The 17,260-nt window shown below is 40.3% G+C and overlaps 1 protein-coding gene, 1 long non-coding RNA gene and 1 pseudogene across 5 annotated transcripts in view; 1 reads left to right on the top strand and 2 right to left on the bottom strand.

Moving 5' to 3' along the window:
• The window catches only part of HORMAD2 (HORMA domain containing 2), a 118,652-nt gene extending 109,731 nt beyond the window's left edge, over positions 1 to 8,921 (bottom strand). For all 3 annotated transcript variants that reach the window (XM_079151511.1, XM_079151512.1, XM_079151513.1), the window contains exons 1-2: positions 8,871 to 8,921; positions 4,883 to 4,971 (exon numbers count right to left, since the gene is read on the bottom strand). In XM_079151511.1, coding sequence (XP_079007637.1) covers positions 4,883 to 4,933 — 51 coding nt within the window. In that variant the 5' untranslated portion in view covers positions 4,934 to 4,971; positions 8,871 to 8,921. The remainder of the gene's footprint in view (positions 1 to 4,882; positions 4,972 to 8,870) is intronic.
• On the bottom strand, positions 1,490 to 4,973 carry LOC306668887 (histone H1.0-like; annotated as a pseudogene). The gene is made up of 2 exons (XR_013766737.1): positions 4,883 to 4,973; positions 1,490 to 2,449 (listed from the first exon to the last, which is right to left on the bottom strand). The product of XR_013766737.1 is annotated as a histone H1.0-like (transcript).
• A 180-nt stretch (positions 8,922 to 9,101) lies between the features above and the next one.
• Positions 9,102 to 10,645, top strand: LOC306668295. Its single transcript, XR_013765839.1, has 3 exons — positions 9,102 to 9,361; positions 9,871 to 10,063; positions 10,538 to 10,645. It is a non-coding gene; the product is annotated as an uncharacterized lncRNA (long non-coding RNA).
• The last annotated feature ends 6,615 nt before the right edge of the window (positions 10,646 to 17,260 follow it).

Genomic DNA, 17,260 nt, shown 5'->3' with positions numbered 1-17,260 from the left:
TTTGCTGTATAAGACGCCTCTTTTTATTTCCTTTTCCCATTTTTTATTTTAAAGTTTTAAAATTATGAAGCAAATCTCTTCCTGGCACAAATAACACTTGTTCAAAAAAAAAAAAAAAAGTGTGTATGTGTGTGGGAAACACAATGCATGATTTTCCTATTTTATTAAAAATAAGAGGAAGACAACTGTAGTTTTTTTCTCCCAGCTCCCAGTATATAACATTAGGTAGCAGCCCTACACAGGCACACACACACACACACACACACACACGCGCGCGCGCGCGCGCGCCCGCGCACAGACTGTCTCTAAAACTACTTAGCAAATTCAAAATCAATTGCATTGTCTTACTGTGTACTTCCTGCCCCTTCCCCTCCCTGTCTACAACTACTTATAAAAGACTCGGAATTAAAAAGAGGGGCTGGGGTTGTAGCTCAGTGGTAAAGTACTTGCCTCACATGTGTGAGGCACTGGATTTGATACACAGCACCATGTAAATAAAATAAAGGTACTATGTTAGTCTACAACTAAAAACAAACAAAAAAAAGTTAAAAAAAAAAAAAAAGAAAGTAAAAAGAGGTTGGAAGGTTTTTAAGTGGCTAGTGAGACCAGGTAAAGCCACATCTTATACAGGAGAGACAACTAAAAAGTCCTCCTAAGACACAATCCATCAATGATGTGGAAAACCCCAAAGTTTCAACAGGGCACACTGAAGCACTTGGCTGACTGATTCCCACCTCTTCCTCAAAAGTTTCCACTCCCATTTAACAGAAGACTTTGAAAAGCCACAAAGACCTCCAATGGCTAGTTTCTAATGACTGTCAGAAGCTTTAGCTTCTCCCCACCAGCTGTCTTGTGGACTCCCTCCCCTTTCCTAGGAAAACAGAAAGGCCACAAGAGCAGATAAACAAAATTGAGAAGGAAATGGCTTGAACCGACCACTGATCACTGGGAGGTCAGTCCAGGGGGAGTTTTCTCTACCTCCCTCCTTTGCTGCTGGTGGCTGCCACACTTCCGCCCTGACAAAGGTTTTGAAACTCCCCAACTTAAAGACTTAAAGGTACTCCTACAATCCCTACAGTTTCTGGGTTCCCTCTTGTCTTGCCTGTTCTGTCCTTCCCCTATCTCCCTTCACAGCAAAGAAACCACCCAACAACACATATGCATACGCGTGTGAGCGCGCGCGCGCGCACACACACACACACACACACACACACACACACCCCTAACACTGTAAGATTACAAGCAATCCAACAAAACAAAATATAAGTACATCCTCATCATTACACAGATGAGATTTGTTGTTGCTGTCCTTGCACACTGGTTAAGTAAAAGGGAATTATTCCACAATTTCTAAGGAATTAAAATTCTGTCTCCTATAAAGTCAGAATAGAATGGGACAAAGGATTGCAGATGAGAATCAAGAAAGAAAGGAGAAAACTAGTTATAGAAAATAGAAAGGAAGGAGTATTTAAAAGAAAAGCCTTCATTGTCACTCATCAGCCCTCTTGGCACTGGACTTGGCTTTGGGCTTTACTGGTTTGGCCTTCTTGGGCTGGGACACCTTGATGGACTTGGCTTTGACAACCTTGGGTATTCTGGTTTTCTTGGGCATGGTAACCAGCTTGTTCTTGGCATTCTTGACTGGGGGGTGGGGGGCTTTGGGCTTCTTTCTTGGGGTTTTGGAGGCAGACTTCTTGGGCTTGGTTGACTTCTTTGGCATGGCCACCTCCTTGATTTCCTTCTTGGTCTTTTTGAAGGCCATTGACCTCTTCAGCTTCTTACTCTTGGCCAGACAGAAGGGTCCTGAGGCACCCACACCTTTGGTTTGCTTGACAACAGTGGTCACCAGGTGCTTGATTGACAACTTGATCTGGGAGTCAGCATTCTTATCTCACCCACCTTGTACAGACTCTTGATACACTTCTGGATGGACTGGCGCAAGGAGCCAGTGTGGTTCTTCTGGGTCCGGATGGCAGTCATGATCATGTCTGAATAATTGGGGTGGTCTGTGGACTTCTTAGAGGCCTCAGCCTGCTTGGGTTTGGCTGTAGGAGTGGATGTGCTGTTCTCAGTCATGGTGGCCCTCCTGGTACTGCTGTTGAAGGTGCCTTCCAGAGGACCAGCCCTTGTGAAAGGCTGACAAAAGCCTTACTGGGGGTCTGCTCTTGGGCCTCTGACCAGCAGGCCAATCTGCAGTCTGGTTGTTGGCGATGCAGGTGATGGGTCACTGCCTCTCCAGCTGGGCGCTTGTGGTGGGAGGGCTTGTTCTGCAGGCTCTGCATGGCTCTACAGCACCAGTGTGTGCTTGGCTCCAGCACCTGGCTTGGGCTCTGGCTTGGGCTCTGGTGGCCTTGGGCTCTTTCTCTGGCTCCTGCTCTGGCTCTACCTCCACCTCTTCTGCCTCCCTTTTCCCAGCTCTGCTTCTCAAGAATACCTCTTGTTTGGTATACTACATAGGGAGTAGTAATGCATTAACACTTCATCCTCTTTGTCAATGCATACTACGTTCAGTTATTTAAAAGTTATATAATAATATCATTACTTTTGTATGAATCATGTATTGGGGTGTGTGTGTTTGTAAAATTTTTGAAAAAAAACCTGCTTTTTGTACCTATAGATCCTGATGAATTAAGGTTCTTTTGGGTAATTGGGTTAGTTGGCATGGCATGCATATATTAACTTATTGAAAACATTCCAAAATGTAGAGGCAACACTTGAATAACACATTTGTAAAACTGAATAATTTGAAACTATGAAAATATTTTACTTTAAATGTGCAATTTAAAAGGTCATTTGTAGTAATGAAGATCAATGGTTGGTAAAAGCCCCTACAAGTTTGTTACTATAGGGATCTTTTTTTGCAGCTCAATTGATATAATACTTAAGGGTTGTTATTGGTGGTTTTTATAAATGTCTAATACATGAAAATACTATATTAAAAATAGAACACACTATTATAAAATTATTTTATTAATATAAATAGTGCCATAGTGATGTTCAATAGTTCAGCTGTCAAGTGATATGACCTTGGGTAAGTTACTTTATTTCTCTAAGTTTCAGTTTCTTTCTTTTTGTGAAGTGGAATTGAAATAATAACTTAAAGCCTTGGCACAATGCCTGGCACATAGTTAAGTGCTAAATAATTGTTGGTGTCTATAATTATTGTTTTTAGTATTAAATAACAAAACTGCACAGTTGCTTAAAATTTACTGCAAGAAGTAGCTCATGCAGTCCAAACAACAAAGATTTGGTTGTATGAAAAAGTCAATTTGTTAATTTACAGTAAGAAAAATAACTGCCAAGCTGATTACTATTCATTTACCCAAATCAGTATATTCCCTGAGGAAGGAAACCAAATGAGATCAGGGTCTGCTTGGTGAGTACACTGAAATCAAGCCAGAAAGATGACTGCTCTCTCTCTGCCCTATTTTTCCTTCAACTTCAATGTTTTCTCTCAGCTAAAATTTAATATTCCTAAAACAATTATTTTATGTAGTATCCTGATCAAACCCTCTGACTTTTCATTAACTACAGAACAAAGCACAAACTCCTTAGGCTGCCTTTTAAGATTCATATTATTCTGTTCCCAAAGTTCCTATCCAATTTTATTTCTTCCTTCTATCCAACATGATGAGCTCTCCACTCCAGTATGAATGAGTTCTTTGTTATTCTGTGAAACATGCCATGCTTATTTATTATTCTAAGTTATAGCATAGACTAGGTTTTCCTCATCAAATTTTCTCTTTTCTCTTCAGAGCCTTTTCCTCATTCAGGATCTAGGTTAAATCCCACCTCCTTCATGAGGAATAGACAAACCATTCCAGTCTATACTAAATCTCTGAAGTCCTATAATTTGAACTGCTTCACTCTTCCACACATAGGCATATATGGGTATATCAATTAATTCCTATAAATCTTATTACCCTAAACAGATCATAAACTTTTGAAAGATAGTTTTGTCTGTTTGATTGATTTGGTATTCTCTTAGTAAATAAAACAGTATTACATATGTTTTATAATATTGAATCTCAATGAATAAATGATGCATTAATAAATATTTTAATCAAGCAAGGTTGCCTGGTCCTGGCATGCACCCTATTATGCCTTGGATCTAAAACTTCCCTCCAAAGTCTCATATGCAAAGCACTTGTTGCAGGCTATGGTGCTATTTGGAGATGGTGGAAGCTTTAGGAGGGGGCCTAGAAGGAAGAAGTTAGGCCATTGGGTGTATGCCCTTGAAGTGAATATTGGGATCCTGGCCCTTCTCTTTTTCTTGCTTCCCAGTCACTGAGATGAGCAGCTTCACTCTACCACATGCAAGGCACATAGTCATGATGTTTTGCCTTGCAAAGGCTCAAATCAATGGAGCCAACCAATCATGCATTGAAACCTCTAAACCATGAGTCATAATAAATCCTTCCCTCTTTTTAAGTTGATTATCTCAGGTATTTTGTCACAGTAATGGAATGCTGACCAACACACTACCCCAGGCTCCTAAGTCCAAGTTTCTTTCAGTGCTTTACCCTCTAGTTCCTCTAGTTACATCACCATATGCAGCACAAGTTTCCTAATTGTTTCAGGAAATGAATGCTAATAAAGTACCATTCTCTTAAAGTGCCTTTTGGTTCTGATTTCTTTTACTCTAGAAGACAGAAATATTTCAACATGAGACAAGTACCTAGTCAATAACTCTGTGATCTATTTTAATTTCCTGAATATCCTAAATCCATTAGGCAATTAAAATGTAGACATACTGTCCAAGAATATTATGTGCCAATTATAAGTGATAAAACTGTTACAATAAAAAAAGCAAAGATTAACTTCATGATTCTGAAGTGACACAGTAAGTAAGTGGTCATTAATTTTAATTCCCCAAAAATACCTTAGATGCCTTGTGAATTCTGACGGAATGAGAGAGCTGAGCAGTAGCCATTTGTGGAAATGTTTCAGGATTCTTTCAACAATTAAAACCTGTTGAAAAAAATTAATTATAACTCTTGTCTATCATTGTACTTCCTATTTAACTTTCCCAAAGCTGAAACTGAAAGATTCTGAAAATAAGTAAAAAATTAAAATCAAGGACAGTTAAGTATAAACTATTTCTCAGATTGTTCAGTTAGGGAGAAACCGACCAAGTTCAATTTTGAAAACACAAAGGAAGAATGAAATAGTCCTACTGGGTCTTATCCAAGCTAAAAAATAAATTTGAATTGGAACAAATGCTTATTGAGAATTTTCCAAAGAATTACAAGAAGTATACTTTGACTGTAATATTGGTAAGTAAGTTTAATAAACATTTTAATATCCATTACCAATTTTCTATAAATTTAGTATAAGGTCTCTGGATTAATCTTTTAAAACTACCCAGTGAAAATTATGTGATTTATTCATTCACAAACACATTTTGAGGAGAAAAATAAATTATAAACCACCTAAAGACTCAAGAAAATATTTTGCTCATCCTTATTATTCCCTTAGAGTGTAATAGTGCTCTGCATATAGCAGAAATTCAAAAACATCTCTTGAATTAACTTCAGATGTAATTTATTTACAAATTCCAAACTCAAAAGTTAATGTGTATATTTCATATCCATTCTGATGACTATTCAAAAAGATGGAAATGAATAAGTGTTAGTGAAAATGTGGAGAAATTAAAAACTGTATGCATTGCTAGTGGGAATGTAAAATGGTCCATCCTTGTGGGAAACAGTATGGCAGTTCCTCAAAAATTTAAACAGAATAACCTTATTAGCCAACAATCCAACTTTCAGGAAGATAGGAAAAAAAAAAAAAAAGTTGGAAGTGAGGACTCAGATTCTTGTAGACTAATGTTTGTAGCAGCATTTAAAAAGTAAATTCAAAAGATAAAAACAATCCAAATGCCTATGAATAAATAGATTAATAGTTGGGAACAGCAGCATTAACAAATAGTCTTAGGTATTCACAAGGCTGAAGCAGTGAGGTTAGAGGGTTATTTGAGCCCAGAAACACATAACAAGAACCACATAACAAGAAAGAAAGAAATAACAGATGAATAGATAAAAAAGTGGTATATATCAGGGAATATTCAATCTTTAAAAGTACTGAAATTCTGATGCATGCTACAATGTAGAGAACCATAAACACATGCAGGGTGAAAAATTTTAGATACAAGACAAATATTTTATGATTTTACAGATGATGTACCTACAGTATATAAATTTATAGAAAATAGAATAAACATTATCAGGGGTTGGGGGTACAAAAAAGGAGAGTTAATGGATACAGAGTTTTTGTTTGGGATGATGAAAAATTTTGGAAATGGATAGTGGTGATGGTTGCACAACACAATAAATGTAATTAGTGCCACTAAATTGTACACCAGAGAATGGATGAGGTGATGAGTTTTGTGTTTATAGTTTACTATACACTATAAACTTCTTACAAAAGTTAAGGTTTAAAATATCTCTTGCTTCATGAACACGAAACAAAAGAAATCTTCCCTTTTCTTTTCAAAAGCCTTCGTTTAATTTCAGTTGGGGCTTATTTTCATGGTTTTATGGAATTCTAAAACATTTGTAAAATAACTCAGCTGAAGAAATTTCATTCTGAATCACCCAGGATAGGCTGTGACCTGTTGTATTATAAATTGACAAGAAGATTTTTGCCGATAAAAAAGAGGACATATTTAAACAAAACCATATTTTGAGATGAAAAAAAAAAAAAGAGGACATATTTGAAGACACTGCCACAAGGTGGTGATAGAGATTATAAATAAGTAACATTTAATTTCTCTCAAATTACTTCAGAGCAGTAGTAGGGAACACTCTATTACAATATTTTATATGAGACAGTAAACTACCTAATAGTCTTTTAGTCCTTAAAGCTTCCACAGTTTTGTTTACTGACTTCAGAGTATAACCTTCAAATCTTACTCAATAGATCTGTTGCCTCCCTTAAATTTCAAGAGTTAAAATGAGAAGGGGGGGAAAGATAGCAACAAGAATTTCACATCTAGGTCTAGTCCATTAAACCATTATCCCCCACTGGGGGTAGTTATTAGTTTTTGAGACAATAAATAAGAGGAATAATGATTTTTAAATAGCTTTCTATATTGATGGGGCTCTTTTTAATTTCTCTATGATCATAAGATATTCTAATGGCATATCTAGAGAATACAGCCCTGAAAATAGCATCAATCAAACAGAACACAATGCATTTCTACACCTATATTTTTACAATGTATAAATGGCTTGGATTAAATTGATATTATCATATCATTGAAAACTGTGAGACATGCAGGGCATTTGTTTTTCAGAAAGGATTCAAATTAGGCTTTTTTAGTATTGGGTAATTTCCTTAGGAATCAATATTTATAAAATGAATGAAATTAAGTTTTATACACACAAATGTATGTATGCAGAGAAAAATAACCAGCATAATAACACAGTAGAAAGAGGCATTGGAGTTAAGGAACCTGAGTTCAAATTCTGGCTCAACCAAGGCACAGTCCTGTGACTCTAGACAAATTTCTTATTCTCTGGGCTTTACTTTCCTTTCTGTAAAATGGAGACAATTGATCCCACTTTCCAGGGCTTGTTCAGAGTTTTTCTGAGCACGTGTTTATCTATAGAGGTAGCACAGCACCTTAGTTAAGCACATGAACTCTAGATAACCTTCCTTCCACATGTATGAGATGAAGGATAGCTTTATGCACTGCAGTGCTTCAGCATAAATGGATTCAAAAGATTAATGAAGTTGGAAGACAGCACAGAATCCTCTACTACCAATCCAACCCTTTCATTTTAAAGAAAAGTCAATTTAGTGGAGGAAGAATAGTCTTTTCAACAAATATTGCTAGAATAGGAGGACATGCAGGGGGCCGGGGAGGGAAAGGGAAAAAAAGAGAAGGAAGACCTTCAACCTAAAACTCAACAATATCCAAATATCAATTCAAAATGTATTATGCATTTACATGTAAAACATAAAACCATAATGAAAAAGGAAGTGACGCTCAGCCAGAGAACTTGTTCTGCCAACGTTCACTCTGGTTTTAGGCCTGTCCCCGAGCTCAGGTCGGTACGTTGTTGTTCTTCGCTGGTTCAACAACCCATCGCCTGCGCCCCTCAGAATTCTGCACCCCGTGCTCCTTCAGAGTAAGTGGCGTCCTCTGCATGGACGGGGTACTCGTTCCTGCTCTTTGGATCCAGGGCGACAACCAAGTTCTCCTGCCCTTTCACAGGTGAGCGCAGCCGGTCCCGTGCCCCGCACAGCTGATCACATTTTGGTGACTGGCCAAGCTTGAGGTCGACGACGCCGGCTGCCCTGTCCCAGGTGGACGCCTGGAAAGGGCAAATTCTCAGAGAAGGGAAAGAGGGCCCGGGTCACTCCGGGGACTGGTGGCCGCCTCTCACCTCTGGGTCAGCACCGGGCGTCGTTACCGGCCGCACACGTCGACGGCGGAGAAAACCCGCGCAGGGTAAGGACACCCGAGCGCCACGCGCCTCCTCCCGCTGGGCGGCCGGGCGGCGGCTGGTAGGGCCGCCGCGTCCTCGCCTAGACCCCTCCCTCCAGCGCCTCGAAATCTCCATCTCAAGTTACCAGAGGGGGCGGAGGCGGGGGCTCCCTCCCCATTTCCGTCTCCTTTTTTTTTTTTTTAAACCTGTGACATTTTTCCTCATCAAAAGGCGGGGAGGTCACCCCACGCCTCCCCTTCGCCGCCTCCTCAGCGCTGGCGTTTTCGCGTCTCCTCAGAAAATGTTCGACTCCGCGAAATACTTTAAAATCAAACAAAGGCTCAAATACGAAGAAAAGAAAAAAAGTTTTAACACGAAGCCTAACAGCGCCCAAGCGCGCTTTCTCCAGAGAGCCGGGCTCCGGACAGCTCTCACCTCAGCGGGCCAACGCCTGCCTCTCACCGGACTCAACGGCTCCAACAAGCCTCTCAGGCTCACGAATAATCGGCAGAGACTCCCTGGGCGGGGCCAGAGGCTTCCTCATGAATAATGCATTTTCTCTCCAGTGGGGCGGCAGGAGCCGCATGGCTGCATGAATATGCAAAGCAGGGACGAGCAGCGGCTAACGCCCCGCCCAAAGGCGGGGCCCACTCGGCTCACAGCCGAGCTCTGCGCGGGTCTCCGGGGCCGCTTTCCCGGCAGCTATAGCCGCCTCTGCCCCCGCTTCTGAGGGCTCACGCCGCACTCCGGACTTGAGGGACCCGCACCGACCTCGTGCAGCCTTGGGAGCCGGGGGGCGCGGCCAGTGACCCGCACTAAGTTCACGGGGCCTCGGGAAACTTGCGCGCCGTCCTGCCCCGCCGGACAACCCGTGGGATGAGGACAGCCTGCTTTGGGGCGCCCTGAGGCTGCGCCTGCCCGGCGAGGTGAGTCGCCCAGCTGGGTCGGGGCGAGGGCCTGGGGGACCTCGGGGTTCACAGACGCGACGCTGCGAGGCGGGTCTCAGAGAGGCCCTAGGCCGACGCAGGGCCGCGGGGACCCGGGCAGGCGAGATGGTGGAGTAGCCTAGAGTTGAACAGAAGGAAGGGTTAGGGGTCCAAGGAGCCCAGCTCCTCGGTTTTCCAGGGCGTCTTCCACCTCTTTCCTGCTAGTGACCCACTATGTATTTTCAACCTTAATGTGTAATTATGCAAACTAAAAAGTCTACATGGATTCTCCTTACCCTGAGCTCAGGCCCTTCCTCAGAGGTAATCCTTGGCAGCAGCAGGACCTGATCTCCTCACAGCTTTCTCCCATGTGTCCAAGTCCACCTTTTCTAACCTGGACAACTTTCCAAGGCTTCCTGGAGTCCCTTCAACCTCTGCAATGGGATTGTCTCAGATGATGGAGGAATGAGTGGGCCACTTGGCGCCTGTTCTTACTTTGTTCCTGCCAGAAAGAAAAAAGATACAAGCTGCTGAGGACAGAAGTTTAGAACAGAATGAAGAAAACCGCAATTTCTGAGGACATAGTCCTTCCCTGTAGGTTTTCACAATCTCAGCACTAGTAGCATCCTTCTCCCCAGTCCTGACAATCAAAGCTGTCTCCAGTCTTGGCCAGATGTTCCCCAGGGAGCAAAATCAATTTCAGTTGAGTACTGCTTTAATCCTATACTTCCAAGAAGTAACTGCTTTTGAAGTTCCAACCATGCACATAAATGGTCTTGATCCATTCCAACCTCACCATTAACACACTCCCTGCCTGGACCACTGGCTCCCCTATGTTTGCTGACCTAATTGTCACCTGTCTTCAGGTCTGAGCTCAGTCAACTAACACCATATCCAAAAACCTTCCCCCTTGCCTCATACTAATGGTAGTGCTTCCTGCTCGGTTATTTTCTCTCACATTTTATTATTCTTTCCTTCACAGAGCTTATTTCAGCCTAGATGTCATTTCTTTGTTAACCTCTACTTCTGTCTTAACCATCTAGACTATAAATAAGCTGCATTGGAGGCCTGAGTTACCACCCCAGGATTCTCAGTACTCAGCACAGTGCCTGGCACACAATGGGTATTCAGTAAGCATTGGTAGACTGAAACAATAAATTGTCCTCTTTCTTCTAGTTACTGCTGTGAAGTTTCTCCTACTCTTCCCTGCTCATTCCTTCTGGGAGCCTTTTGTTTAGGGTCTGAATGGATGAATGAACACCTGACCCTGATGCTGCTGTAGGAGCTGTGGGTAAAGTGTTCACCTTTTCTATTAGCTTATCAACACATGTTAATTTTATTTCATCTGTTATGTTCATGGAAGGTTTTCAGTAGATAATTGAGTAAACTAATTCAAGCAATTTTCCAGTTTCCGTCCCATCCCCCCAACCTTTTAGTGATAAGTGACTGGAAATCATCCCTGTCAAAGCAAAATATCTTGTTTAGGGATGGGAAAATGTGCATTGTGCTAGAAATTGATCGTTATTGATGACAAATGTCAAAATTCTCCAGTTGTTAAAGTTTTACCAAATCATATATGCATAGTCACAGGCAAAACAGGTGAAAAGAGGACAGGAGCAAAATCTTATTTGAAGTAATTCACTGGCTGGATTTAGTTATTTTGAGATGAGGTCTTGCTGTGCTGCCCAGGGTGGTCTTGAATTCCTCAGTTCCAGCCATCTTCCATCCTCAGCCTCACCAGTGCTAGAATACAAGCATGCACCACTGCACCCAGCTTCACTGGCAAGCTTTGCTTTTCTCACTTTCCAAACATCCGTGTCATTTGACTGTATTGGAAACATCTGTCACTCATCAGTCTCTAATCAGATCTTTGAGACTAAGGATGATTTTTCATTCCAGTTAAAAAGAATTTGCAGTTCCCTCTTTGCTCTTAATCATTTTGGCAGCATTTGTTAGTAGACTTTTGTGGAGTCATGCTCTCAACTTTTAGAATCTCATCTGAGAAATCAGATAACACATTGTGACACAGCAAACAGAGCTCACTTTTGCCTACTTAAACCAACTGGAACTTTGTCCATCAAGTTCAGTTAAACCTTGGATATCTTCTCCAAAAGATGGGGTACTTGAAGACTTATCAAAATACACATATTGAATATAAAATGTATTCCCAGGACATCTCTAGAGGTGTCCCTATTCAGTGCAACTGTACTTACTGGAAAGAGATTGGTTAGAAAGTCTTTAAGTAGGAAGGGTGGTTTATTTTTGCTGCTTGCTTTCACCTTTCAATAGAACTCCTAAAATCATCATAACTTCCAGTTATTAAGAAGCCAATGCCATTGTATTTGTTTATTTATCGAACATTTATTTTATAAAGCACTCTACTTGGTACCATATGGATCAGAGACATAATGATTTGGTTGCTGAGCTGTGGATGATTATGGCTTAATGAGAGAGAGACTCATAAACATATTCCTTACATGGAAAAGAGTATAATGGTTAATCTGAATTGTCAGCTTGTTTGGATCAAGAGATGGCAAAGATTAAGGGGCTTTTGGGTGTGTCTAGGAATGATTGGCATATGGGATATCGAACTGAAGTGGAGACCCTCCCAAGTGTGGGCAGCACCATCCAATAGGATGGTGGCTTGGATGAAATAGAAGTTGGAAGAACAAGGAAGAGGCAGCAGATGGAAAGTTGATTCTTCTCGAATGGATTCTAGATTGCTGGTGCAATGTCTGAGCATATCAGAATCTTGCTCCTTCACTCTTCCAAAGCAGACTCTGCCAGTGATTCTCCAGGGAGTGTCCAGAAGCCTTAGGTTTCAGACTGGGTTAGCACCATTGATCCCTCTTGTTCTGAGGCTTCAACCTCTTAGACTAGGCAGCTACTGGTTCCTCCAGTTCTCCAACCTGCAGATAGCCACTATGGACTATCCAGCTTCTGGTCGTGTAAGCCAATCTAATGAATCCTCTTTTTATAATCATACTTCCTGTTGATTTTGTTCCTCTAGAGAACCCTGACTAATACAAATAGTTTGCAAATACTAATGGAAGTAGAAAGTATATGATGGAGGGTAGAAAAGGAAACTGTAAGTTCTGAATAGGGAATCAAGTTTCACAAAGGAAGTAGCATTTTAGGAGAACATGCCTATATGATTTTCTTTATTTGTCCTTTGGCAATGGTAAGTCTCCTTCAAACCAACAGAAACAGACATTTTGTCCACCAGTTTAGAAGCAGGAGAGAAAAGGAGGTATAAGACCTTTTCTCTCCTGGCAGCAACATGCCCCTAAAAGCTACATGTTGCTTTTACAATCCCAGGACCTTACTCATGACTTAGAGGAGAGGGGAGTAGAGGAGAGTCCCCTTTCATCTTTGTCTCCTTCCTCACTAAAGTCAAATGTGACTCTTTCATGCTTCATTTCAAGCCCTCTCATTTCTTTTTTTTTTTTCCTTTTTTTTTTATTAAAAATCAAATTTACATAGGGCAATGTTGTTTGATTCATTGTTATTTTTCCCTTCCCCCACCCCTCCCACCCTTCCCACCCGTCTTTTCCCTCTATACAGTCCTTCCTTCCTCCATTCTTACCACCCTCCTTATCCCTAACCCTAAACCTAACCCTAACCCTAATGCTAACCCTTCCTGCCCCCCATTATATGTCCTCATCTGCTTATCAGCGAGATCATTTAGTTTTTTGAGATTGGCTTATCTCACTTAGCATCATATTCTCCAGTTTCATCCATTTGCCTGCAAATGCCATAATTTTATCATTCTTCATGGCAGAGTAATATTCCATTGTATATATGCCACAGTTTCTTTATCCATTCATCAATTGAAGGGCATCTAGGTTGGTTCCACAATCTGGCTATGGTGAATTGAGCAGCTATGAACATTGATGTGGCTGTATCTCTGTAGTATGCTGATTTTAAGTCCTTTGGGTATAGGCCAAGGAGTGGGATAGCTGGGTCAAATGGTGGTTCCATTCCAAGCTTTCTGAGGAATCTCCATACTGCTTTCCAGAGTGGCTGCACTAATTTGCAACCCCACCAGCAATGTATGAGTGTACCTTTTCCCCCACATCCTCGCCAACACCTGTTGTTGCTTGTATTCTTGATAATCGCCATTCTAATTGGGGTGAGATGAAATCTTAGGGTAGTTTTGATTTGCATTTCTCTTATTCCTAGAGATGTTGAACATTTTTTCATGTGTCTGTTGATTGCTTGTAGATCTTCTTCTGTGAAGTGTCTGTTCATTTCCTTAGCCCATTTGTCGATTGGATTATTTGTATTCTTGGTGTAGAGTTTTTTAAGTTCTTTATAGATTCTGGAAATTAGTGCTCTATCTGAAGTATGAGTGGCAAAGATATTCTCCCACTCTGTAGGCTCTCTCTTCACATTACTGATAGTTTCCTTTGCTGAGAGAAAGCTTTTTACTTTGAATCTATTCCAGTTGTTGATTCTTGCTTTTATTTCTTGAAGCCCTCTCATTTCTATGTTAAGATGTTATTTTATTCTAGTTTCCACTGGGAGTATGGAGTAGTGTTATAGTTTGGATCTTGAAAGTCCCCCAAAGGTCCATATGCTAAAGACGTGGTTGCCAGCTCCGGGTGTATTAGGAGATGGTGCAATCTTTTGTGGTGCAGGAAGAAGGGAGGTCCTTGGGCATGTGCTCTTAAAGGCGATATTGGGACCCTGGCCTTTTCCTCTCTTTTTCTTTGCTTGCCATTCACCCTGAGGTGAGCACCTTTGCTCCACCACACACTCCCAGCCATGATGTTCTGCCTCACCACAGGCACCAAAACAGTGCAGGCAACCAACAAAGGACTCCTCTAAACTTGTGAGCCAAAACCACTCTTTATAAGTTATTTCTTTCAGATATATTGGTCACAGCAATGGAAAACTGTCTAACAGAAGTAGCTATTTGATTTGCAGCACGGAGGGCAGTCTGTGGTGTTTACAAGTGTGTTTATGAAAGTGATTCTGGAGTCCTCAATTTTAAGTATCACTGAGGAAAAAAGAGAAATAAGAAGAATTTGTAGAACTGAAATCTTTAATGAAGGCTGTATAAATTGACTTTATTGATAACTTATTTGGGATAGTTTTTAGAGATAGAGGCAAAGATAAATGTTCATGAACTTGACTATAGCTTCTGAACTGTATCCATCCTTTGGCACCCAGACAGAAGCCAGTCAATATGAAATAAGTTCTCAACTATAAGTTCAAAACATAAGTTTCTACTGGTTCTGCACACAATGTCATCCTACAAAACATAATTCTGTGTGTTGGTGATTACTTATTACCTTCATGTCCACTCAGAGTTGCATATCAATTTGTGTCTCCTTCAGATTGGTCTTTCCTGATGGGTAGAATGATCTCCATATAGGTTGTGTCCTTCTGGGAAGGCCTAAGGTTCAATGATCTAGAACTGAAAAGGACAGGGACTGTAAGTGACAGGTTGCTGCCTTCTTGAGTTCCCAGACTGAAAAATGATGTCGAGGAAGATAGCGAATTCTTAAGCATTATAGAACTGTTCAGCTCTACTTGGTAATGTTTCATGCCAAAGATGAAGTTTCAGTGACGTGTAAAATGATGTTATTCCACTTAATGATTATCATTTAATAGAAGAAGTTTCAAATGAAATGGATTTTAAACTGGCCGACTGTAATTGCTACTTGCACCATCTATGCAGAATTCTAAGATGAAGTGATATTCAAAATTGCCACACTACTGATAGCCCCTATTTTGAGGCTCTTTATTTTCCATATTTGTTGGCATTTGGGAAGTGGTAGTTACCCAAAAAAAAAAAAAAAAAAAAAAAAAAAAAAAAAAAAAATTTGCTGGTAACTCCAGTGAGACCACATTGCAATCTCAGCAGTGTGAGGAGGACTTTTCTTTCCTTAATTTATACTAACCAAATGTTAAATTAGAACACTAGTACTAATGTTCTTTGATTGAGAGGGTCCCAATTTAACTTAGAATTCTTATAATCTAGCTAGGCATGGTGGCACATGCCTGTACTCCCAGCAGCTTGGGAGGCTGAGAGAGGAGGATCATGAGTTCAAAGCCAGCCTCAACAACTGAGCAAGGTCCTAAGCAACTTAGTAAGACCCTCTCTCAAAATAAAATATAAAAGGGGCTGGGGATGTGACTCAGTGGTTGAGCACCCCTCGGTTCAATCCCTGGTACCAAGAAAAAAAATGAGGGTTCTTATGATCCTAGTATAAACTGAACACAATCATACAAAAAATAGGAGCAGGTTTTCTAACATCTCTTTTAATTAAACAAACAAAAAGCAATAGCCAAAAGAAAGATTCAACTACTGAAAAGTATAAGAAGCATGGGAAATTACCTACATAGCTCTAAAAATTGAAAAAAAAAAAAAAAAAGAATTACAAAGGGGCATCGTTTAGAGGTTTGCTAGAACTTAGACCTAAGAAACTGTCCTCCTCCCAGAAAGACAGATTTCTGAGGAAGCCATGTTCTAAAATATTCCAGGGATTCAATATCCTGTGTTATTGGAAGAACCCCAAACATTAGTGATTAATTGATATGTGTTCAAATTATGCATTGCAGGATTGACCCTGAAAAGAAACATTACAAATGTCCTATTTCTGTCAACCATTTTATTATTTTTTCACTCATCCTAATTTGATGCCTTATCTTTTTGTGTGTAAACTTTTAATTCAAGTGTACTGTATATATAGAAACCATATACATTTAAAAATACACTTTTTGACATATACATACATTCACTTAAAGTGTACAAACCCGTGTTTTTTAGTATGTTCATAAAGTGGTGCAACAATCATTACTAACCACTGAGCCACATCCCCTTTTTCCTTTTTATTGATTCTTTTTGGTTATACATAATATTTGGATTCATTATGATATAGTTATAAAGGCCTGGAATATAATTTTGCTCTAATTCAGTCCATAGTTATTTCCCCTTTCCTCTCCTCCTCACTTACCCTGCTCCCTTTCCTCTACTCTACATATTTTTCTGCTATTTACTTTTAGGTTTTATTCTCTTTTTCCTTGTTGTTTTAGTTACTATCTTGTGGATATACATGGTGATGAGATTCACTGTGGTATATTCGTATATATACATAACATAGTTAGGTTAGATTCATTCTACTGTTCTTCCCTTCCCCTGTTCCTTCTCACTCCCCCACATTCCCATTAGTCTAATCCACCAAACTTTCTTCTATTTTGATGGAATCCTCCCTTTTCTCCCCGCCCCCACGTTATTTTGGACTAGTTTCCACATATCAAAGAAAACATTCAAACTTTGACTATCTGAATCTGTCCAAAGCTCACTTTTAAGTTGCTTATCTTTCATTGTTACATTGTAAAAGTTCTTCATATCTTCTGGACGCAAATCCCTTAACAGTTATGTTTTCCCACCTGTGGATTGTCTTCATTGAATCAGTGGTGTCCTTAGGAGCACCAAAGGTTTTTACCCCAGTGTTGAGTACTGGACCCAGGACCTTGTGCATGCAAAGCACTGTACCACTGATATGTGCCCATAGCTCCAAAGGTTTTAATTTTGATGAAGTGTTCACATCATCAACTCCCTTCTTCTCTCTAAGGGTTTCTACTGAAAAATTCACCAGTAATTTTATGGGACTTCTCTTGTATGTGATGCATTGCTTTTCTCTTGCCACTTTGAAGATTCTTTGTCTTTGACTTTTGAAAGTTTGATTATGACAAGTCCTCTGTGGACCTATTTGAGTTCATCTTAGTTGAAGTCCTTTGAGCTTTCTCTAATTTGATTATCCATTTTCATCCTCAGATTTGGGAAGCTATAGGCCATCATTTATTCAATTAAGCTACCTACCCCTTTCTCTCTTTTACTCCTGGGATTTCCTTAATGCATATTTGGGATCATTTGATGGTCTTCTA

This window comes from Sciurus vulgaris, assembly GCF_902686455.1.
Source record: "Sciurus vulgaris genome assembly, chromosome: 8".
Classification (NCBI taxonomy): domain Eukaryota; kingdom Metazoa; phylum Chordata; class Mammalia; order Rodentia; family Sciuridae; genus Sciurus; species Sciurus vulgaris.
Note: the sequence above shows the minus strand (reverse complement) of the source record. Positions and strands in the feature narration are given on the sequence as shown.